General features: G+C 36.9%; 1 protein-coding gene across 1 annotated transcript; it reads right to left on the reverse strand.

Moving 5' to 3' along the window:
- Positions 1 to 484: 484 nt before the first annotated feature.
- LOC107566205 (transmembrane protein 132D-like) lies at positions 485 to 24,625 on the reverse strand. Its single transcript, XM_016251574.1, has 9 exons — positions 24,310 to 24,625; positions 20,220 to 21,093; positions 13,664 to 13,810; positions 11,060 to 11,234; positions 8,535 to 8,678; positions 6,524 to 6,729; positions 3,987 to 4,257; positions 3,574 to 3,765; positions 485 to 2,192 (listed from the first exon to the last, which is right to left on the reverse strand). The coding sequence occupies exons 1-9, from the start codon at positions 24,350 to 24,352 to the stop codon at positions 774 to 776; spliced, it is 3,471 nt and encodes a 1,156-aa protein (XP_016107060.1). The 5' UTR covers positions 24,353 to 24,625; the 3' UTR covers positions 485 to 773.
- Positions 24,626 to 24,930: the final 305 nt, after the last annotated feature.

The raw sequence follows: 24,930 nt of genomic DNA on the forward strand, positions 1-24,930 counted from the left end.
TGGGATGTCCACGCAGGACGTAGGTGGGCATTATGCAAATGTGGCAACTTGTAGCATATGAACTTCATAGAAATGGGATTTGAAATTTAAACGACTCGTTGACGTGATTCAATTCAGAGTCGACTGGTTTTGAGAGACAATAGCTTTATTTATGATGCACTTTCAGCTTTACAACTTTGCAGACTGTTTAGTCAAATACAGCTACGTTACACACTGCATGAAAGGTAATTTTCAAAAATCCATAATAGGGGCACTTTAATATTATACTGTACAACATATTTGTAGTAATTGATATATTTTACACCTTTTCATTTTTATACATTTAATTAAATTACATGTACAGTATTTGCCTGTTTAAAAACACAAGAAGGGGTTCATTATAAAACAATATACACATTTCTATAATATATTAGCAGCGATTTTATAAATATATATTAAATATTTGTTGTGATCTGTTTCTGCTCATTTTAATATTATTAATTAATTAATTTTAATATTACAAATATACAAAAGCAGGAAAAGTAAATATTGAAAAAGGTTGCAGAAATATTTACATCAAATTGAGAGAAACTTTTCAGACAGGCATGCACATAAATGAGAAAGACATTTTTGTGTTAAATTGTTCATAAAAACATTACTATACAAACTGTCAAATTCAGTTCAATGCAACAGTTTATATAAGAATGGATTCATGGACAATTTACACCGAAATTCCTGCTCTTATTTCATGAAAGAGGCCAATAGAGCTGTTGTACAAACAACCATTTCCTGCATCACACTTTTGACACTGGTGTAGCCACAGGCCATGGACCTTCTGGAAGAAACCCTTGGGAATCTTTGGATTCCGGTGTCTGACCAAATACTTCCACTGGGCTACAAAAATGTACATGATTGACTCTTTCGGCTTTACCATTTAACCCACCCTGGCCAATACTGGCAGCTTGACAACCTCCAACTGGTTGGCTGGCCCAGCTGAAGTTCTGGCCGTTCTTGAGAGCAGCCAGATGTTTGATGTCCAGAGTAGCGAAGGTTGTAAACTGTACTTGATTCCTTTTGCTTGTGGGAGAATGTAGAGGTTCACTGCGAACAGGCCTTGCCAGCAGGGTGGCTGATCTGACAGCCATCGGAGGCAATGGAGCCATCGGATCCCGCCGTGGAGGAAGCGTGTTGGTTCTTCGCCCCAGAGTGGCAGTTCTCTCCTCACCTGCAATGGCTGGGATCTCCCTCGGCTGGATTGTCTCCGGGCCTCTGCTATTCTGCATCTGAACAGCTCTCGGGATCTTCACAGCTGCCTGCATCTCCTGCTTGGAGGTAGTTGCAATCGGCACAGCTCTGTTTTGCTCTGCAGCTGTGCCTAGACGTACCCAGTGATGCTTGTGCTCGGACTGATCCTGGCACTGAATCGGAGACTTCTTGCTGTGTGATCTTGCACTGTTGGTAGCACAGTGAAGCAAGATGGTGATAACGGCCAAGCAAGAGAGTCCTACCAATGCATAGATGCAGACCTCTATGTCTGTGAACACACTAAACATCTGTATCAGATCGCTCTCCACTAGGGGTGGTTCTCGCTTGGGTTCTTCCGGTGGAAATGGGAAGTTGGCATTCTCAAGCAAGTTTCCATATCCATTCTTTATTGGACTTCTGGGACCTACAGTAACAAGTGCTCTGTCTGCGATGGGCTTGGTAATGAGTGTTTTATCCATAGTGTTTATTGACTTAATTGTGGATACGCCATCTCCTATTGCTTCTTGAAAGTTGGATTTGGTTGCTGCTTTGATCGCATTTGTGGTGCTCTCTTGGATAACTGTGTGTTGAAGTGTGTTCAGAGGGGATGTAAGGATCCATTTGTCTCCATTCTCACCATCATTGGCCCGGTCACTTCCTTTTTTGCCAGTCCCTGCAAGCTGTTCATCCGGTGGGAATTTTACCTTCACCATGCCTCCACCCACAGCCAGTTTGCTCTTGCGTTTAGATTTCTGACAGGCCTCACAGATAGCTAGCTCCGCTCGGAGCAGTAAGCCCTGTCCCTCGGCTTCAGCAACCACAACAAAGACGGACCCTGGGATCTTCCGCACAGATGCTACCCTTGGGTCCAGTGAAGAAATGGTGAGGGAATAACCACTGGGATCGTACAGATCAAGAGGAGTCTGGGAGCCATCACTGAACTTTAGCCAGCAGCCAACCACTGCCTCCTGTAGTATAAAATAATAAATATCAACTTAAACATTATGTACCACTATAACAGGCTCATCCAAGTTTGAAGCATCAAAGCTGGTCAACTTGGAAATAATTTCCAGTTAGCATGATAGCTAGAACTACATCTTAATGATATGGCCATGTTAATTTCATATTAAGTAGCTCTTTGGCAGGATGTAGTATGTCAGGGGTGTCCAATCTTGCTCCTGGAGGGCCACTGTCCTACAGAGTTTAGCTCCAACCCTAATTAAACACACCTGAACAGCTAATCAAGGTCTTACTAGACATACTAGAAACTTCCAGGCAGGTGTGTTGAGGCAAGTTGGAGCTAAACTCTGCAGGACAGTGGCCCTCCAGAACCGAGTTTGGACACCCTTGTAGTATGTGATAGGCTTAAAAAAATAGTTTGAACACAAACAATAGGCTTGTTTGTGTTCAAAACTCCATTTGCTTAACCACCAGAGGGCACAGTGTAGAGTTTGTACCGTAACAAGCTGTGGCACAATAACCCAGAGCTGTTGGCTAATACAGTATAAGCAAACGCCACCACAGGCTGTCCTATATTCTGGGGTGAAATACATTATTCATTGCCTTAGGAGCTCTGCTTGCAAAGCCCATCAAGAGACGAATGAGGCCTCTCGCTGAGTACTAATAGCTTGACATTGATTGGATCATGTTATGCCACTCAGACCTGGCACTGAAACAGGCAGTTATATGAAGAAATTTAGAGCATAGTTGTACTCGTTGTACAACTCTTGTTCCTTACGCCTAATGGTCAGTGCCTCTCGTAGATAGTGATTAATGGTACCAGATACTAAAGATTCTTTTAAACAGCTTGGATGGATGATGCATTTCTTTAGTAGCTAATATGAATGCCAATGTAATGTAAATGCAATGTTAATTTAGTACCTTTAATCATTTAAAAAATAATTAAATAATAAAAATGCAAAAAAAGTTTTTTTATTTATAATTATTAAAAGTATTTAATTTATTAAAGACTGAAAGAGTCGTTCATGCAGGACAGAGTTTTGTGTTGTTGAACTGTTTCTAATTTCACACAGTATTTCAAAACCAGTATTCATGGTGCAAAATGCAATGCACAGGTAATAATGCATGAATCTATAGATTGCTTTGCACTGTACTATATGCCAGTTCAATGTTCAATGATATGGAAAAAAAACAACAACAATACATTGACATTGAAAGCCACTTGTTCTATTCCATTTTTATGTGTCAACCACAATTAACGTCATGTCTTTGAATTATCTTTTGGGGGGCTTTTCTCTTGTCTCTTATAAATGCAATTTTTTGTGGTTTGATTAATTAGCTTATAATTTGATTAATTAGACTGACAGCCCATATAGCCACATGAATTACCTGCTTGGGGTAGTGTATGATCTCCTGTGTAGTTGTCTTGGCAACGATGGCCCTGCTACTTCCTGGGCTGAGCTGCAGGTTCAGGGAAAGGCCAGAGACCAGCTGCACGCCCAGCTCTGTAATACTGACTTTATCATCCAGAACCCGGATCATCCTCTCAGCCAGAACCGAGTTCGACAACGGAGACATCACCTGATCAACAGAAACCAAAACACAACAGAAAACAGCATGGCATCATTTCTAATTTATTTGTCTTCCAATAAAAAACAAGCACAAAACAAGCAATCCATCTATGTGCTGTCTGTATTGTCACTCATATTAACTAAACCCACACTAAACTTTGTTGTCTTAATGAATAATGAGAATTGTGCAAAGCTGACATCTGCGGGCGACTCTGTCATTTTTACCATTACCTGCACAGTGGTGACTCCCACAGCCTTGCCTGTCAGCACGGATCCTGCCTGCAGGCGAGCGACGCTCGTATCCCCAACTCTCAGAAAGTAGCGCACCAGCCGCGTCACATCTACCTGCCAATCAGCGCCAAGGAAGTATGCAGGAGATGGGCTGCTTGGATCTGGCGATTCTGCGGTGAAGACTGTAAGCACTCGAATCAAACTGTGCTGATACTGCAGCATGCAGCCTCGGCCCTTCCTCTCATCCTCTTCCTCTGTGTCCCAGCTCACTCTAAGAAACATGCGGAGAGAAGATGAACAACTCTTTTCCTCACTTACCTGTTCTTAATATATGTTTTTTCTACCATCTGCTATTTGACTATGCTCAGCAATCACTCATCTCTACCTTATAACGAATGTCTCTGCAAAGCCATAAAAAACTGCCAGGATATCTCTGCGGAACACATTCTCTATTCTAACAAGAACGCCTTGGAGCAGTTTTAAAGTGGAAAAAGTCTGTATGAGGTGGAACATCAAATATAGAAGTTCTGAGCTAGGAACCAAAATTGAAAATAAAATTCACAGTGGAATACAAGATTCAAAATTCAAGAACAAGTCACAATATAAATTGTGTATTAAAATATTATTAAAGGGTTAGTTCACCCAAAAATGAAAATTTGCCTGTGTTTTACTCACCCTCAAAGCATCCTGGGTGTATGTGACTTTCTTCTTTCAGACGAATCCAATCGGAGTTATATTAAAAATTGTCCTGGCCCCTCCAAGCCTTTCAATGGGGTAAGCAGGTGTTGGTTGTCAACAGTTCAGAAGACGTGAAATAAAGTGCGTGCATCCGTAATAAAACGTCCTCACACGGCTGCAGGGGGTGAATAAAGGCCTCCTGTAGCGAATCCATGCATTTTTGTAAGATAAATATCCATATTTCAAACGTAATAAACACTTTTTTTCTCACTTCCGCTGACTGTCATACGCAGAAGAAGTAAGGAAACTTTGCTCCTGCATTTCTCAGAGGCGCACGCACTATGCCTACGTCATCCGTCTGCATGTCTTCTGCGATTATTACGTTTGAAATATGGATATTTATCTTACAAAAATGCATGGATTCGCTACAAGAGGCCTTTATTCACCCCCCGGAGCCATGTGAGGGACGTTTATTATGGATACTCGCACTTTATTTCACGTCTTCTGAACTGTTGACAACCGAACACCCCCATTGAAAGGCTTTGAGGGGCCAGGACAATTTTTTTATATAACTCCGATTGGATTCGTCTGAAAGAAGAAATTCACATACACCTAGGAAGCTTTGAGGGTGAGTAAAACACAGCCCCCCCCCCCCCAAAAGAAAGTTAATGTTAATCATTAAAACATATTTTAATATTTGTCAAATTTAAGAACATAAACCACACTTATTTATTTATAATAATATTAATAATTTATTTATAATAATCTCTCATCTTTACCTTATAATAAAAGTCTCTGCAATGTCAAAAAATGTCGGGAAACAAGAATAATTTGGAGCAGTTTTTAAGTGGAAAAGTTCTTATGAGGGTGGAACATCAAATATAAAAGTTCTGAGCTAATTTGGGGAACTGAAAATAAAAAAATATTATTGACAACCAAACCATAGACAATTAAATAAATGTTAATAATTAAAAATATTTTTCAATTAGTCAAATTTAAGAAAATAAACCACATATGTTTATTTATAAAAGTGTATAAAAGTGTCACTATTTAGATAAATGTATTTAAAAGTGCAAAATAATATTATTATACATGAATAGTTCATTTGCAAAAACCGATAAACAGCACTTTAAAAAAAAAAAGAGCTGATTGCCGTGCATTATTCTCCACATATAGCGCGATCTGAACCCTAAACACTTTTTGTCAAAAAAATCCGGTTTTGTCCACTTTCAAGGCATCGCAAGTCCACATTTTACTGCAGAAGCCGACAAGCGCCCTTGTTGTTTTTGAACAGAAGCCGATAAGTCCATTTTAGCGAATCAGCGCGCTGTATTCAGGTCAGGTGACAAGGCTACTTTCACTTTGAAAAGACGTGCTAGCTGAGAGGAGTTTCGTCAAAGCTGACTAAAAGTGATCGAGGATGGATAATTTTGACGAACTTGATGAACCTGTGATATCTTCTTCAGGGCGAAAAAAGAAAATAAAAGCTGAAACGTTTTCATGTAACCTTGCAAAAGCAAGGAAAAGCTCTGTGTATTGCGTGTAATCATATCCATTTATGATCACAACAACAACAATGTTTGTCAAGAGATTACAAAGATTAAACGAGTGTTATTTTAAACTGGAAAACATGAAATGTGGAGTTATCTGCTTTTGCTATAAAACAAACTTTTAATATGTAAAAAAATTTAATTTTGTAAAAAGTTATCGGTTTTTGCAAATGAGCTCTTCACATTTGAATTATACCCACAACATCTATGTGGATATCAAATGGCTAAATGCTGACTAAAAGCACCAACATTTTAACCATATGAAGCTTGTTGTGGCAGTGTGTCATTGGAAATATGCTTGTCTCTTACCTTTTGTTCCCTGTGACAGGAATTCTCCAGGCTTTGATCTGACTAAGCTCTGGATCAGATATCTCCATTTGCAAGGGGAGTCGAGGCATCCATACGCTCACCTCAAGCTGTGTGCTCAGGTAGCTGTAGGTGAAGTTCACCATCATCCTCACTCTTCCACATGTCTCCTTGCCATTAACATACACAGAATCACACCTTTCAGACACCTGTGTGTGAAAAGGGCATATTAAGTTTAGTGTTGTTTAACAGGTAGAATGGGTTTAAAGACATTTTAATAGAGCAGTCATAATATTTAGGAGGAAAGGGGTATCTTATTCCTCAGGTGCTCAATTTGTTTGTGTGTCAATATTGGCGACATATCATCAGTGCAATCATCTAGCCACATTGGTTCACCTAAAACTGCTACATCAGTGACAACGCTAGATGATCCCCCAGTGTTTGAAGAACATCAACTCTAACCTAAGAGAGCTCTTTATCATCACAGCCAGCCATGTTCAGTTACCTTTACTTCACTGGTAACAATGCTATGACCACTTAATGATGCATTCTATAAGAAAACTGTAAGATCAGACCCTTGCAGACCCTTGTTGGCTGGGCATCAACAATTAAACAAGAAAGTGGTCTTTAATAAAACCAACTGGGCTTATATTCAGCCCCTTTGTGTTTCTGCACTGGCTGACAGTAACTGCCTACATCACTACAGAAATTTTCTGTAAAAAAGTCAATATTCCTTCCCAACTTCTGCAGTTTGGGAGTCGTGCATTGTGGTTCCAGAGCAAGGCACAAAATCACTTCCTAGATCTTCCACATTCAATGTTTCTCAATGGTAGAATCTAAATCTTAACCAAAAATGTAGTCTCTTCAGTTTCACTGATGTCTCTTGACACCTAAATCTCAAAATATCTAATTTTGGTACTTTGTATTGCAGAACTCGCAGAGTCTTATATTACTGGATCATTTTTTTGTGGTGTGATATTCCTTATTTTTACATGGCTTTGGATATAAATGCCTGCAAAAAGAATAAATGTAAATAAGATAAAGATGTTTTATGGTAATGCAGACATGAGCATCAGTGTGGTGTAAGGTAATGAGCCCTGTGTACTGTACATTGTTCTATCTCATTAGGAAAATCTATGGGCACTGTTGCATCACTGTTTCATTCACCCCCAGTACTTCGAAGACTAATTTATAAACCACAGATCTGGTCTGACTCTGAACTATGTGCCATAAAAATCATGCAAAATAAGCAGGCTTATCAATTTTTAAATGTAAAGGAAAATTATTTCTATATCTTTCATTATTAAAGTCAAAGGTCCATTCAAACTCAGTCACACAAGGTCAGCAAGAATACATTAAATATGGGTTACCTCGCAAAAAAGATAAACATGGGTTTGTGCTGTGAATTATTTCCTGCTGAGAGAATGAAATCACGTAAAGGGTTTAGTTAAATTATCCTATTCAACTTATGTCATGCTGATAATTTTGCATATTGTTGGGCCTATGCAGTTTATGGTAATATGAATAAATTAGTTAGATTATAAGCACATTTTTTATTACTTTTGGTACTGTGTCTGATATAAGATTTTGCTCCTGAGGCAAATCCAGTTGACCCAGAGGACAATCCAGCAATAACAAAGGGCTAAAGCTCTTCATAATACACAGGTGAAAAAAGACAGGTGTGCTTTAAAGGGATAGTTCACCCATCTTGGATGCCCTGGGGGTAAGCAGTTAAACATACAATTTTAATTTTTGGGTGAACTATCCCTTTAAGTAAAAAACACAAGTTCAATGAGGGCTTGCAAGTCAACGTCTGTCTCCCTCCTCTGTTTTTTTCTTTTTAGGTGAGGAACTAGGAAGTGGTGGTTCTCTAAACCGAATTCCCTGACCCCTCTCTCCAGTGCTCTTCAGGTCTTATAGACAAGTCATTCAGAATCAGAGTAAGGCTGCTAATAGGAAGCACACAGAGTGTGAGATTGCTAAAGCTGTCAAAAGTGACTTTGACATGCATTACCTTCAGGACATCCTGGTCTGAAGACCTGCAGTGAGATGAGTTAGTGATGTCTGTGATGGAGCCATCAGCCTCAACTCCCAAAACTTTCACAGGCACAGAAACCCTCTTACCAGTCAGCACGGCCGTGTTGAGGAGCTCTGTATCCTGGAAAAGCACAACAAACAACACTCATTTAGCACTAAATTTGACATGCCCAGACAAAAGGACAGAAGTTTCAAATTTAAATGTATTCTACATGTTGCATATTCTGCTGAATTTTACCAAGATGATGTGATCTAGCTGGCTAACATATATGTGACCCTGGACCACAAAACCAGTCATAAGTAGCACAGGTATATTTGTAGCAATAGCCAAAAATACATTGTATGGGTCAAAATTATCGATTTTTCTTTTATGTCAAAAATCATTAGGATATTAAGTAAAGATCATGTTCCCTGAAGATATTTTGTAAATTTCCTACCGTAAATATATCAAAAATGTATTATCATTAGTAATATGCATTGCTAAGGACTTCATTTGGACAACTTTAAAGGCGATTTTCTCAATATTTAGATTTTAGATTCTAGATTTTTGATTTTCAAATAGTTGTATCTCGGCCAAATATTGTCCTATCCTAACAAACCATATATCAATGGAAAGCTTATTTATTCAGTATAAATCTCAATTTCAAAACATTGACCCTTATAGCTGGTTTTGTGGTCCATGGTCACATATGAGGATTTTTTTTTGTGTGAATTTGCAAAAATATGACTCAAAGCATCTATAAGAATCTGATGAAAACTACATACCAATCAGTAATGTTTAACATCATATGCAAGTGTTTTCCAACAAAAGTGTTTATGAATTTATGGAGTTTTATCAATTTTATTAAAACAAATTTTTTTAATAATAATAATCGTTGAAAAAAATTGTAAAGAAAACAATGTAATGTAAATATTTGTAGCAAATATTTGTAGTAAATACTTTGCTAAACATAAAAATAAAACCCCTTTTTGTTGGGGCCAAACTAATTTTGGCAGAGTAGAAAAGTCGAAACTACTGGCCCAACTAGACAGAAAAACAATCCTTGCTGGGTCCTGAATAGAGCAGCCAAAAACTTCCATCTGAATGCGTATGGCTGTAGTGGTGGCGCTTTAAAGGAGATTAATTTAAAGAGACTTTTCTGAGAGTTTTACTGTGCAAACAAACAGCACGCTAATTAAAATATCCACACTAAAAATATCAAAACTAAAAAAAAAAATTTAACTAGTCTATCACACTAATACATCTCACAGTGTCCCATCCCTAATTAGCACAGAGTTATGTACATATGGAAGAAATACGACCCACAGTAAACAAAACAGGCTAACACTAAGAACAAGCACTCTCATCATCTAATAAGCTCCTATGAAGTATCTCAGTTTGGTGGTGAGTAAAAGCTAAAACAGGTCAAAAATGTCATGTCAACAATCGTGGCTCAGACTCGCTCTGTCTGAGTTTAATACCCTAATGATTATCTTACAGTGTGCCACTGTGATGACGAACACACTAGGATGATTAGGTTTGAGAGTAGATTAAACTTCTAGACCCAACAGATGTCCACGAGCATCCTCCAAATGCAACACAACAGATGCTGACTGTGATTTAAAAAGTTACCGGCGAAATCCAACACTCTTATACCAGTGTTATTTTAGAGACAGGGTCATGCTGTGAAATAGACCTTTCCAGTAAACAAATCTGGCAGCTAGCTTTATAATGGACGCTTGATATCAATGAATTGTCACAATCTCTTTTTGTTTTATTTGTCTTGAACATTTACATGATAAAAAGCTATATTATTATATTTTAATGGCTGCTGGTGAGCTTGTAATAAAGGGATGCATGTGGATGGCTTTGGGAATTACGTGTGTGTGTCCTCATAAAATGAATGTCAGTGAATGTCAGGGTAAATTCTGCGGTAGTTTGACCAATGGTAGGGGACAGTAGGAAGAGATCAAAGGGCGAAAGAAGTGGCACTGTGCCTCTGGACAATTAACACACATATACACACTCACAAAAACACACAGACAAAACAAAGACACATAAATCATGTATAAAGGCTGTCATTGTAGCTTTATGGTAAAAGGACTGTTCTCAAAGCATGACAAATACTTGTCACACCAATGTAATTTCATTTTGAAATGTCCATGCTTCACAGACATCCTTACAAAACGTGACCGCAAAAAAACTTATAAAATTTAAAGGGATAGTTCATTCAAAAAAGAAAAATCTGTCATTTATTTACCTTCATGTCATTCAAAATTATGCTTTTTTCTAAACAAAAGAATAAAAAAAAAATGTTTACCCAGATCTTTCCAAACAATGATTGTTTTATATAGATATATACAGTATACTGTATATACGCCTCTGTTTTTTCTATATAATAGGACATAAACATTTTTTAACTGTCCCTGAGGAAGTATTGACAGAATTTGTTTAAAAATAATAGTTCCAGATGATCATAATACAAAGGAAGTTGGTCAAAAGTAAAAACAAACATTCCCAACCGTGATCAGTGGTGCTATTCCCACATAGTCTCTCTGAATGATGTAAATCCTCATGGTTCCTTCATCCCGGATCATGTTTCCAGGCAGCTCCAGTCGCCACGTGATCATCTGGCTCTCTAACTGATCACTCTGCTCCTCCATCTCAAAGTCCAACTGTAAGACTTCCAGCAGACCTCTGTAAATACAACATCAGGACACAGTCACATACCAATCTCTGCAACAAGTGACTTAAATTCATTTTCTGGGTCAACAGAGACATACAGTGTCAACGAGGACAGTGTGAAATCTTAATAATGAAAGCACAATCAGCCATCAGGAGAGATGGAGCTTCTAATCCACTTCAGTAGCATTAAAACACTCAGCATTCTAATGAGTGTATCAGTAAGTTCATTGCAGGAACATGATTCAGCTCACACCACGCCTTTCAGCCAGAATTTGCTTTGATAAAGTGCTTTTATATAACTAATAGAAAGGCTCAAATTAAACTTTTAAACAACTTTTTACGATTCATGCAATTCTATATGGTGTGCTAAAGCTCTCACGTAAAAAGGAAGCTTTGAAAGCATCAGAAAAGTAAGTGCCTGTGTAGAAAAAGCTTTTCCAGATTGGACAGATCCTTAGAGATTTGATTCAAAACTCTGCAAATCTTTATACTATATAGCCTTAAATGATGCAATCTCACACTGATTTTTGCTTTCAAGACCATTGTTAAGGGATAAGGGGTGAAAGGTCAAGTGAGCCATGACCCATCATCACTATTCTGTATTAAGTGTTTCCCAGCACAGCGTTAACTTTTCCATTTGGCTCTTCACTGGTAAATGTGGAGATCTCTGCTCTAATCTTGTGGAATGTGCTGGTCTTTAAGCTGGTCTAACACACTGATGCACTGAGGATGATTAAATGGGTCATCGCTGTAAAACATGGAAAGAAGGGCACCAAAAGAAGTAGTCAGGAGATACTCTACAGCTTGCTTAATGGCAGTGGTGACAGCTCCCATTGTTGAGCTATTATAGTTTTCACATTTTTAAGAGCATTTGATTGTACAAAACTGATATACAGTGGGTACGGAAAGTATTCAGACCCCCTTAAATTTAAGATGAGTCATCAATAATTTTACTTCATTACTATTTAAAGGTTTGGGCTCAGTAAGACTTTTTGTCTTTACTATTCAGCAAGGATTCATTAAATTGATCAAAAGAGACAGTAAAGCCTATTCTTTTGAAATTTCTATTCATCATAGAATCCTGAAAAAGTATAATGGTTTCCAAAAAACACTACGCAGCACAACTGTTTTCAACACTGATAATAATAAGAAATGTTTCTTGGTAATAATAATAAGAATATAACAATAAGAAATGCTTCACCAAATCTGCATTTTAGAATGCATTCTGAAAGATCATGTGACACTGAAGACTGGAGTAATGGCTGCTGAAATTAAATTTTAATTACAGTTGTAATACTATTTCACAATATTACTGTTTTCACTGTATTTTGACCAAATAATTGCAGCCTTGGTGAAAGTGTTATTTTAAAGACACTATAAACCATATACAGTATATATACTGTATATAAATATTTTATTGACCTCAAAATTTGAACAGTACATCTGTTTTTTTTTTATATTTTTGTCTTATACAAACAAGTACACTAGATGACTTCAAAGTTAAAATACATGGACCAAAAGCCACAAAACTCCTATTTAAATTTAAATGTCATAATCCAATGAAATAATGAATCAATATTTAAAAAAAGTTATTGTTAATGTACAGCATGTTACAAGCTGCTAGAACTATATATATGCTACTTGTATTATGTTACAGTACATGATACATGCTATACTCTGCAATAATATTGGCAACCCATTGCCGTGGACACTGAACAAGAGCCGATGAGACCAAGAGAAATATGACACCCAGATGGAGACTCTTATTAACAAGATGTTCACAGTATTCAAGACGCATTTGAATTGGATCCAAAAACACTCAAATCTCTTTATATGAAAACCAAGCCAATCGCTCCCCAGCTTAGATGCACATAGGTAATATGAACTCAGAGCTCATTCTTCTTAATAACAGCGGAGGAATTGTATGTTTTCTGTGGTTACTAGCAGCTGAGGTGATGGAAAGATATCACATTTTTATTAAGTTATTTTCAGTCACTTTCCACATAAATACCTAATGTTATGGAATTGATTTGTGCCATTAATCATGAAATCGCAAAGTGGCGAGTTTTTCTCTGTCTGTGCTTTATAAGTGTCTGTACAGGGTAAACACAGTTAACCTGCACCTTTTTAACCAGAAAAAGATGGTATTTCATTTTCATTCAAAATACCACCCTGCAAAAGGCGAACAGGTTGTCTGAACATCTGTTAGTACCTGAACAATTTGGGGGGGGGGGTTTGGAAGGATGTTTTTCTCCGTGAAAAAAATAATTTTGCAATCTGTCATTTAATTCTCACAGTTTCAGAGGTAACAGACCACAGCTGGTGATGTGCAAGGGCAGAAAAAGCTTTTTTGCAATGAAATGCCTTTGAAATGTGAACTACGGAGAGTCTGCGGTTCAGTGGTTTCTAAGAACAAAGAGGGTGATGCAGCGAGGGCTTGCCTTTTGCTAGTAAAGGTGCTTTTCTTCTGGCAGGTCACAGAGATGGTTTGGGTGTCACTTTCTCTGCCAGGTTCCAGAGTGATGTCCCACAGGTGTGCGTCGCTGGGTCTGGCTGTGCTGAATGACATGCCTTTTCTTGATGTGGCTCTATGAGAAGGAACACACAAACACACAGATGGGATCAGTGGAAAGGTCTCAGCTTCAGGACTGACTGCTTGAAGCATATTGGACACAAAAATGACAACAGCTGGCTTAGATGGTCAGTTGGACTCTTATTGGCTACGGCTAGTAGGATTTACACAAGTAGTTAATATACACCACCATTCAAGTATAAAGTCAGTAATAAGTCTTTTATTCTCAACAAGCCTGCATTTATTTAATCGAAAATACCATAAAAACAGTAATATCGTTAAATATTCTAACAATTAAAAAAAAATAAAAAGTTTTCTATGTAATTTATTCATGTGACAGAAAAGCTGAATTATCAGTAGCCATTACTCCAGTCTTCAGTGTCACATGATCCTTTAGAAATCATTCTAATATGCTGATTTGGTGCTCAAGAAACATTCTCTCATTCTCATTACTATCAATGTTCGAAACAGTTGTCCTTTTTAATATTTCTGAGGAAATCAAGATACATAATTTAACGAAAAAATTTCAAAATAGCAACAGCATTTATTTGAAAGACAAATATTTTGTAATATTTTAACACTTTACTAAATGTCACTTGATGAATTTAATGCATTCAATTCAAGTTTATTTGTAAAGCGCTTTTCAATGCGTCAATCCCGTGGCAAAAACAGATAAACAAATAGAGACATAATTAGTGTAGCTGCTGTTCCAACCAAGCAAAATTGATTTGTTTAACCCAAGCTAAAGAATAATAATGTGCATTTGATCAGATATAACTGCAGCACAAGATTATGAGATGCATTATTTGAATGCTTGGCCAAAGAGATGTGTCTTTAATCTAGATTTAAACAGAGAGAGTGTGTCTGAACCCTGAACGTTATCAGGAAGGCTATTCCAGAGTTTGGGAGTCAAATTCGAAAAAGCTCTACCTCCTTTAGTGGACTTTGCTATCCTAGGTACTACCAAAGGTCCAGAGATTTGTAGAAGACTAGTTAGGTACGCAGGAGCTAACCCATTAAGGGCCTTATAGGTAAGTAATAATATTTTGTAACTGATACGGAACTTAATAGGTAGCCAGTGCAGCGACTGTAAAATTGGGGTAATATGATCATATTTTCATGACCTGGTAAGGTGAATGAATCATTGGTGATAAAATTTAATAAAAAAAAACAAAACATAAAACCGTTTGAACTTAAGGACAAAATAACTCAATTTGCCAAAATATTCCAGTTTAGCATTGCCTCTGGGCAATACTGAAAGGAAAAACACACACACACACATGCTCACACAGTAAACATCCATGTATGATACAATGAAAATGTCCAGTACTAACTGAATGTTTGCCAGAGGGCATGTGTGTTAAAGACGCTGACCTGCACATCGAAAGGTTGAGGTGGAAAACATTCACCTGTCCTCTGATGGACAGAAAATTAACAAACACATCTCAAGCCCATCTGCGCTGACATCCCTGTCCATTCAACCTGACTCATGGAACATTTATAAAAAAATAAATAAACAATCAAACAACATGTACAAACTGGTTAATGGCAGTAGAAGGGAGATATAATTGACAGCTTTTAAATCCTGTTCGTAGGACCTGTGCTAACCATGGGTTGAGGTCAGTCGGCATCGCTCTCAATTCCCTGTTTCACTTGCCAGTTTTAAATCTTGGCTCAATCGCTATTGCAGAAAGAGCGATTGGACATTTAACAATGTTGTATTTATCAAGGGTGTAGAGCGAGTATGTCGCTATGGAGAATTTAATCTCTCTGTCTCCTTTGGCTTGGGCCAACACAACCACATGTCCACCATTCAGTTTAAAGACAGAGCCAAACTTCTTTTCTCCTCTTCTTTTTTTTTCTCCTGTATCTCTCGGCTTTATCCACCAGCCAGACAGTTCGTCGGTCCCTCCTCTCCACTGATGGGACTTAGAGACTGTGGAATCTTGCCACGTGAGAATCTCACAGACATGTGCTGGAGTCAGGCATCTTGGGAACCACGGCCAGAGAGGAAACAGGTCACAGTGGGAGAAGTAGAATGAGCGCGGCTGACAGCATTGTGACACACTACATTATCTTTCCTCAACCCCTCATCCATCTTTTTTTTTTCTCAGTTTCACGCCACAAACTGCATTTCTGCCTCAAAAACAACAGATTTTTATGCAGCGGATCTCAAATGTTTCATTAGCAATGTGCACAATGAGACCACAATTAAATGACACATGCAGATGTGCATTTTAATGATTCTTTCCCAGAATGTATGATGTGTTAACACACCGGTGATGGGCTTTTATCTGGTATTGAGAAGAAATACATGATATCAGGGCTGATATCAGTTCACATCGCATGTAGATCTCTGGGACAGCGTCTGTCTATCAACCCCTGGGACTCAAGGGAGAGGGATCAGAGTATGTCTTGACCCATTTTGTATCGTCATCATCTTCAGTGCAGACATGCAATTTTTAGAGACAGATGGCCCCCTCAGTTGGATAATCCAAACATTTTAAATTGCAGGGAAATGAAGAGAAACAATGAAAGCATGAGAGGAAAATAAGAGAGAGAAAAAAGAATTGCAATACAGAGAGAGAGAGAGAGAGAGAGAGAGAGAGAGAGAGAGAGAGAGAGAGTGTGTTCTGTTTTGGTCTGCCAGGGGAAGAAACACTGTATGCATGAGTGGAAACAGAATTCAGTCAAATCTATAATGAGGATCTTGATGGAATGAATCTCTGACACAAAATCAAAGACAAACGAATATTGATGTGGGGCTGTGTGGGGCTGCCTGCAGGATGAAGTATAAAGAATAGAATAGAATAGAATAGAATAGAATAGAATAGAATTTGTAACATTAATAAGTAGTATTATATATGAAATATTAATGTTCATATTAACAGATGAATTTAATAGTTTGTGTGTATTCAAATATATGAATGAAACTAAAAAATTCTATCTACGTACATGACCAGTAGAATCGAATCACTTAATATTATTCATTAATAAGAAATATTCAAATAAAATATTATATAATGCAGATCATATTTTGTCCAAATATATAAATAAAACAAAATATTTTAATCATACTATTTTGATTAAATTAACATTAATACTCTGTAAAGCAGCAGAATAGGGTAACACTTTACTTGAAGGGGTGTGCATAAGACTAACATGACACCTTCATAATCATGACATGACACATGTCATGAACATGAAAGAGGTTTTATGCATGTTTATGACAACTGTCATTAAGTGTCATTCGTTCAGTTATGTCATTTTTAATGCAAATATGGAGAGAGAGAGAGAGAGAGAGAGAGAGAGTGTGTTCTGTTTTGGTCTGCCAGGGGAAGAAACACTGTATGCATGAGTGGAAACAGAATTCAGTCAAATCTATAATGAGGATCTTGATGGAATGAATCTCTGACACAAAATCAAAGACAAACGAATATTGATGTGGGGCTGTGTGGGGCTGCCTGCAGGATGAAGTATAAAGAATAGAATAGAATAGAATAGAATAGAATAGAATAGAATTTGTAACATTAATAAGTAGTATTATATATGAAATATTAATGTTCATATTAACAGATGAATTTAATAGTTTGTGTGTATTCAAATATATGAATGAAACTAAAAAATTCTATCTACGTACATGACCAGTAGAATCGAATCACTTAATATTATTCATTAATAAGAAATATTCAAATAAAATATTATATAATGCAGATCATATTTTGTCCAAATATATAAATAAAACAAAATATTTTAATCATACTATTTTGATTAAATTAACATTAATACTCTGTAAAGCAGCAGAATAGGGTAACACTTTACTTGAAGGGGTGTGCATAAGACTAACATGACACCTTCATAATCATGACATGACACATGTCATGAACATGAAAGAGGTTTTATGCATGTTTATGACAACTGTCATTAAGTGTCATTCGTTCAGTTATGTCATTTTTAATGGTAACATTAATAAGTAGTATTATATATGAAATATTAATGTTCATATTAACAGATGAATTTAATAGTTTGTGTATATTCAAATATATGAATGAAACTAAAAAATTCTATCTACGTACATGACCAGTAGAATCGAATCACTTCATATTATTCATTAATAAGAAATATTCAAATAAAATATTATATAATGCAGATCATATTTTGTCCAAATATATAAATAAAACAAAATATTTTAATCATACTATTTTGATTACATTAACATTAGGTGTCATGTCAGTATTATGCACACACCTTCAAGTAAAGTGTAACCCAGAATAGACCATTATGCTTTTCATATATTTATTATACAATAAATATAATCTAATATATTATCAAATATAAAGTAGAAAAATATGTAAAATTAGCAGAGAACAAAACAGAAAAAGAACCGTTTCACAGAAACATTCATTATTAAGTAATGTTATATAATAATTATCATCTAATGCTTGGATCAATAGTTTGTCTATTCAAATACATAAAAGAAACATTTCTAGCTATATGGATTTTTATTAATCTGTTAAGTAGAACATAAAAAAATGACCACTTCATTATATTCACCACTTCATGTAACACAACATATACAAATATATACCATATATTTATGTATTCTGTGCGGTGTATAATAAATGTAAACAAGTTATTTTCCAAAGGATTTTTTTTTTTTAGTGACGCATTAGAAAACACATTAGTCATGTTGCACTGCACAAGGCACTTTGTGATGTCTAATGGGTGTCTGAGCTAGGCAGCCTCCAGTTCAAATACCTTTCGGGGTAAAAGAGAGCAGTTCTCTGAAGGGTTAAAGACTTCACTAATTTTCAATCAGTGTGTGGATTATCTATCATAACCTCAAGGGTCTGGACTCAATCTTGGAGAGAGTAGTGAAGTGGGGCAGAGATTTTTCCCTGGATAAAATCAATCTCTTTGGGATACCAGTCTTCACCTCACTTTACTGCTAACACTGAAAGCAAATGTCCATTTGAGCCAGGGGCAGGGGCAAAGTAAACCATATCAGAGCCGAGTGAAGGGCCGCATGGATATTGGGGGCTCAGGTGGTATATGGGGCTCAGCTTCCGGTCAAATGTATATCTCAGATCCCAAGCAGCGTTCCTCAACTTCCCAAAATAATCAGAACAAATCAAAGTCTCAAATCAGTCCAACTGTATTGTCCAAAGAGAGTCAAAACACTTTTGGGAATAGACAAAATCTAAAAAATAAATAAAAAATATCTCCACACTAAATACCATCTAAATTAAGCTACTCTGGAATTTTGACTATTGGCTTACAATATGGGTCAGAATACAATTCACTTCATCAGTTCTTGGGGACGATTTTTCCGCCCAGTTTCATTTGCCTTCAAAACAAACTCAAACAAACTTATGAGCAAAATAACAGCTTCGCCAATACAGGAAAGAACAATACCTTTGGTCCAAAACATGCCTATAAATCCAATTTCACTCATTTATATGTTCTTACTCCATTGCTGTGGGTTGAGACTTAGAAAAAACTGATTGCACTGTGTGTTTTGTATGATAGAGCTCTCGCTGTAATATGTTCACTTCTGCCCAAAGGACTCAAGTAGTTATTAGGTATTTGTTTTCTTGCTCCATTAAGTTGATGCATTATTTATGTGGAGAGAAGTCGCACAAACAATGCAATGCTAAGAAATGAATGCTGCCAAATAATTTCTCCATTATTTTGCCATTTATGGAAGAGTGCCTTTGAAGCTCCTCCAGTTGGAAAAGTGAATTGAGCCGGCACGAGGTTATTACATTTTGGTAATCTGTACACTGAGTGGGACCATTACATTCTCTCGGCTATGAAGTAGCATGACTGTAGTGTTGCATACTTGTTAAATTTGCACTAAGCTTCTGGGGCGTTTGACACATCTGTTGGCTCCATGCCACACTTCTATTCCAAATGGGACGCTGTTATCTCAATCCCCAATGCACCTCCTCTTCATCTTATTTTGGCCTGACCCAAAGTCTCTTCCAGGAAAACAGTTGACATTTGTTAAACCATCTGAGAAAACCATATAATCCTGAAAAGAGTAAATCCAATTTCTCAGCACTGCATTACGTGCACAGTTTTTTTTTTCAGACTTCCAGAGTGCAGCATGTGAAATGATTGTAGCCTGAAAGCCAGGTTAGATCTACCAGACACTTGTTTATGCCATATTTTATAACAATCTTATTTACTTTAAAATGCATCCACTCTCATTAAAGGGACAGTTCACCCGAAAATGAAAATTTTGTTTTGGACCTGACTTCTACTGTACAGTCAAAATCAGTTTTTCAAAATATCTTCTTTTGTGCTCAGAAGAAAGAGAGTCATACAGGTTTGGAACGACATGAAGGCGAGTAAATACTTTTTGGGTAACTATCCCTTTAAGCAAAATAACTTGATCTTAAGAAAACATGATCTCAACCTACTTGAGTATGAAATGTTCAACTGGCGATGTACTTGTTAGGAACACGTAGAAAGTTGCGGTGTCTGTGGTCTTCAGTGGTTTCGAGGATGTCTGGATGATGACGGCTCCTCCGAGGCGTAATCGCATAAACGTGGGGTTTCCAGGATGTGATCGCAGGAGGTTTACAGTTCCAATCCTCTTCATAGAGGTTCCATAGAGCTGCCGTCCCAGTTCACCATGCTGTGTACCCCTTCTTATCTTGCTCTCTTGCAGGACACACTGACCACTGGGACTGGGTCTGATCTGGTAGTAAAGTTCAGCAACATTTCCTCTTTGATCACCTCTCTGCTCCCAGCTCGACCTGCTACCTCCAGGGTTAAACCACGCTGGCTCAGGCTTCAGGTGTACCAAGCAGAAGCCACCATCTGCCGAGATAGAGCAGTTGTTCCTGACCTCCCTGGATTCCCAGAATGCGTATGCCGTAACACAGAGGTACCCTCCTTCGTTCTGCCCTGGGATGTTTTGCATTGACCCCTCACTCATATCATCCCTATTACTGGTTGCATAAAACAACACATATAGGGCAGGTGTAGACGATCTTACTTGACGGGCCAATAAAAATGGTCTGATCCTGGGGCCAGTGTGGATCATATGCAGTGGTATAGACTGCTCCAAAGACATGGGACCATAGCTGACATTGATGGCAGGCTGGCCATTGAGTCCAGTGAGGATGAAAGGTTGCCTTTGTGAATGCAGGCTGGAGTTGTCCATTACATCCTGACTGGTGTCTCTGAGGAGGAGGTAGTCTGCATTGATGATTTGATAGTTCACACTTGGAAGAACAGCGAGAGGGGATAGGGATCTTGGGTCATCTGACAACTCCACAACCTTCATTCCTTGAGGATACAATTAATCAAATTAGATAAGCATAACAGATTATCCATATGATATGAGAGATTATAAAGTATTAATGTATTTTCCAGTAAATGTTGTACACCACATATCCCTACTGACCCCCTATAGTGCATTTTCAAATAATTTTCAAAGTGTGTTTCAGCTGGTTTTGTTTCAGGGATCCGATCTGACATCAAGTTGACACCCAACACCAGTTCCACAACTGTTTATCATACAACACTGAATTTCAATGATTTTATGCTCTTGGCAGCCAATAATGCACTGCACAAAAACACTGAGTTTATCTTCACTGCATTTAAGGCCATGTATAAAGTAGTTGGGATTGTATGTTCTTATAACTTGAATAGTTTTCTTAATGGTTTTGGAGGATGAGGGCATATCACACAACCTACCTACGTTGGCATGAGCCTTTTTTAGATGAACTTGAATAAAAAAATCAGTTTAATTGCATACATCTTTTAGGCAAAACATACATATATGATATCATAAATGCACATCTATCTTGCTATCCTAAGTATGCATGATTAAATGATTAGTTGCATTTTAATATTTGCATTTTATTCTTGTCTCCAACTCCAATGCGTTTTTTGAATCACAGCCCACTAGTTGTAAATGACTGTTCTATAGGAATCTGTACTAATAAAACCTTTCATTCAAAAACACTGTAAAGGCAAAGTTACTTTCACAGAACATTATGCTTGGTAAATATGCTATCAAAAAATGTGTTTTATGTTCTAGACAGCTATACCACTGCAGAGTTGTATTTCAGAGAAGTCATTTGCTAGATGGCATTCCTTCCTCATTCAAAGTCAGAGTAAAAAAATACAAATAATAATAATGATTGGTCTAAACCTGTCAGCAAAAACCCATCATTCTGTTGTCGTTTGAGCCTCTCCCCTATGTGCTAGTCTATAATCTTTTCAGAAAACATTTCCATAGATGTCAAGTCCACAAAATGTTTTTGCTACTTCAATAGCACAAAATACAACATTTCCCCTCTTGGTGCTGGATGATTTGGAATAAAGTAACACAGGGGGAGGCAAAAATAGTCAACATCACTCTGATCAGGTCTACTGTGTCCGGACAAGCAGCTTGTCAAATCACTCATCTGGGAGAGATGCTTTAACCTTTACCTTCTGACAGGCTGCAAGGGCTACATTGCCTTCTGATTGCTAAAGTGCAGCATTGAAAAGCTGAAGGTTGATCTTGACATGCTGTGCGTTTTTGAAGGAGTTTGTCAAATGCTGGTCCATATGTCATACTGATACGTGATTGTGATTGCTATTCCTAAAAGTAAATCCTTCAAGTGAGGCAACAACAGCTAGAGAAAAATCTTGATTATATTTGTTTATATTTAAATATACGTTTTACTGAAATAATACAGAATCAGAATGAGTTTTTTTTTTTTTTTTACACATGTTGTGTTTGCATTATATAGGGTATACTATACTATACTAGAGGCCAGCTTCGATGAAAAAAAATGGTTTCAGAGCTTTTTGATTGAATTTTTAATTGATCTGATTTTTCACACTCCATTTTCTTTTCATCTAAGCAGAGTTGAGTCAAACCCATCTGTCACAGGACAGATCATAGTCAAAGAGACCCCATTTTGTAGCCATCATTTTTTCATCTTTTTCTAAAAGACAGAAAAGCCTGCACACTATATTAATAAAAATATGTAATATAATAAACTATAAAATATTTTATCTACATGCCAAAAAGTGCAAATTAAAATGTTCAGTGATAAAAATGACTAAAGGCTGACAAAGAGGTAATCAGAGAGAGCAATTCCGTTTTTGCACTTGTTAGCTTCTAAATAAAAGCTTTTGTAGGTTTTTTTTTTAGCTTACAAGGTGGTTTTATCTGCTGCATTTGATCTTGCACACCTGATATGTGTACCTGGAATAGTTTCTTAGTTTTATGCAGACACTGTAAGCAGAGTATAAAATCTCTCATGCACAACTCCCTGGACAACAATTGAAGATGATCAACTTCCAATAAAAAAAAGAACATGTCTAAATACGGTTAAGGCAGTGAGCAGAGTCCACAATGGGACATTTTAAGCATTATAAACCTAGTTCTTAGAGAAGATAATTGGGAAGAAATAAAATTATATTATACAGAATTCCGTCCCTCACTTCTGTATGTTTTAAAATCTATCTTCATTTATGTTTTAGGTATACTATACAGTAGCATATCTAATTGACATACAAGTCCAGTCAAAAAAGAAATACTCTTAAACTAATGCTTTTTTATGTTTGAGCTTTAATTTCCAGTCTGTTACACAGGTTATCTCCGTCTATCAAGCTACAGAGCACTAATCAATGTGATGATTTTGTCCTACTGGGATCCTGGTTAGTCAAATAAACAATATATTTGCATCTCAGACTGGGAATCTCATGTGTGAAAATTATGTCTCAAAGTAGGTTAATGTCTGAGCCTGAGGGGGAAAATGGACTACTGTCTGTGTAGTGTCTAAGAACATTAGGCCAAACGTGACTGAGTTTGCACAGCTCAAACTAGCACTCAGACTCTGCACTGATGACAAGCCTATTTGTCAAACTCTCTCATTTCTAAATTGCTGCTTTTGGCATTACTAAACACTCCACAGCATATCATTTTCAAATTAGGAGCTTTCCAAGTAGGGTTTTATTCAGTGTGAATCAAGACAATTTGAGAAAAATCCTCTCCTCTCAGTTTCACTATTAAAAACCATTGCATAGACTTCAAATGGTCTGTGATAAAAGTTTTAATTCCATTTAATTAAGTAATAACTAAGCAGCTATTTGCATTCTGCAGGTAATTATATAAGCAAATTCTAATTAAATCAATTTACTTTTTATGCAAATCTATATTAATAGCCATATGAATCCAAAGAAACATTTATATTAATGATGCTCGCTTAAGTGCACTTACAAAAAGTTACTTCCAATAAAGTTCACAACTCAGGTTACAATTTAAATATGCAAATAACTGATATTAATGCAAACATATTCACAGGACTTTCAGCTCATACACTCATACTGTAGATTATGAATGATAAATGAGAAGACAATGTGGCCAAACAACTGCAGTGAAATCCATCTCTACCTGAATAATCTGATGCAAGATATTATATTAAATTATACAGAATTTATATGAAATTAAAAAGAAATGTCCAACAGTAGGAAATGACGGATATGAGAGGAATGTCTTACCTTCTGCACAGGATAGGCACAACGCTAGAAACATCAGCAACATTGTGCTCGTTTGTAAAAACAAGTCCAAAACGTAGCGTAAATTACTTTATTTCTCTAATGCATAGAAATATATCAGCAAAAAGCAGAAAAATAATAATATGAGCTTTAAAATAAATTTCCAAGAAAGAAAATGAACATGGTGCCCTCATATGACAGGAAAAGTAAAAACTGTTGTCATGGTAGACAGCAAGCACAAACTCGATCACTTATGAGTCTGGAAAAAAATGCACGTAAAATGTCAAACTAAGCGCTGTTCCGATTCAGGTGCTGCTGTTTCTGGACCTCGCATTCATCTGAGTCTGAACGATTAGATGTCACAAGCATAATCCTCAGCAAATGAAATACATGCGCTTTATGTTGTCATGAAGCCTCTCAATCTCGCCTGTCACTGCTCTTCTGTCATATGGACAGACAACCAGCAATATCAGTGATATTAACTTAAAAGATGACACTTAAACGAGCGAGAGACGATTTCATTTCAAACAAATAACAGTCTTTGCAATACATAGGCTAACGTTACTTAATGGTAAACACGTGCAGGAATATGTAAAAATTGTCAATTGTAGTATGGTAATAATA

Source organism: Sinocyclocheilus grahami, unplaced genomic scaffold, assembly GCF_001515645.1.
Source record: "Sinocyclocheilus grahami isolate Dianchi unplaced genomic scaffold, SAMN03320097.WGS_v1.1 scaffold1057.1, whole genome shotgun sequence".
Classification (NCBI taxonomy): domain Eukaryota; kingdom Metazoa; phylum Chordata; class Actinopteri; order Cypriniformes; family Cyprinidae; genus Sinocyclocheilus; species Sinocyclocheilus grahami.

Coding starts and splice junctions, on each gene's coding strand:
- LOC107566205 (XM_016251574.1), bottom strand. CDS start 24,352: ATGTTGCTGATGTTTCTAGCGTTGTGCCTATCCTGTGCAGAAG. Junction 13,811..20,219: donor GTTGAACATTTCATACTCAA/GTAGGTTGAGAT, acceptor TCCTTCTCATAG/AGCCACATCAAGAAAAGGCA. Junction 2,193..3,573: donor TCATACACTACCCCAAGCAG/GTAATTCATGTG, acceptor TTTATACTACAG/GAGGCAGTGGTTGGCTGCTG.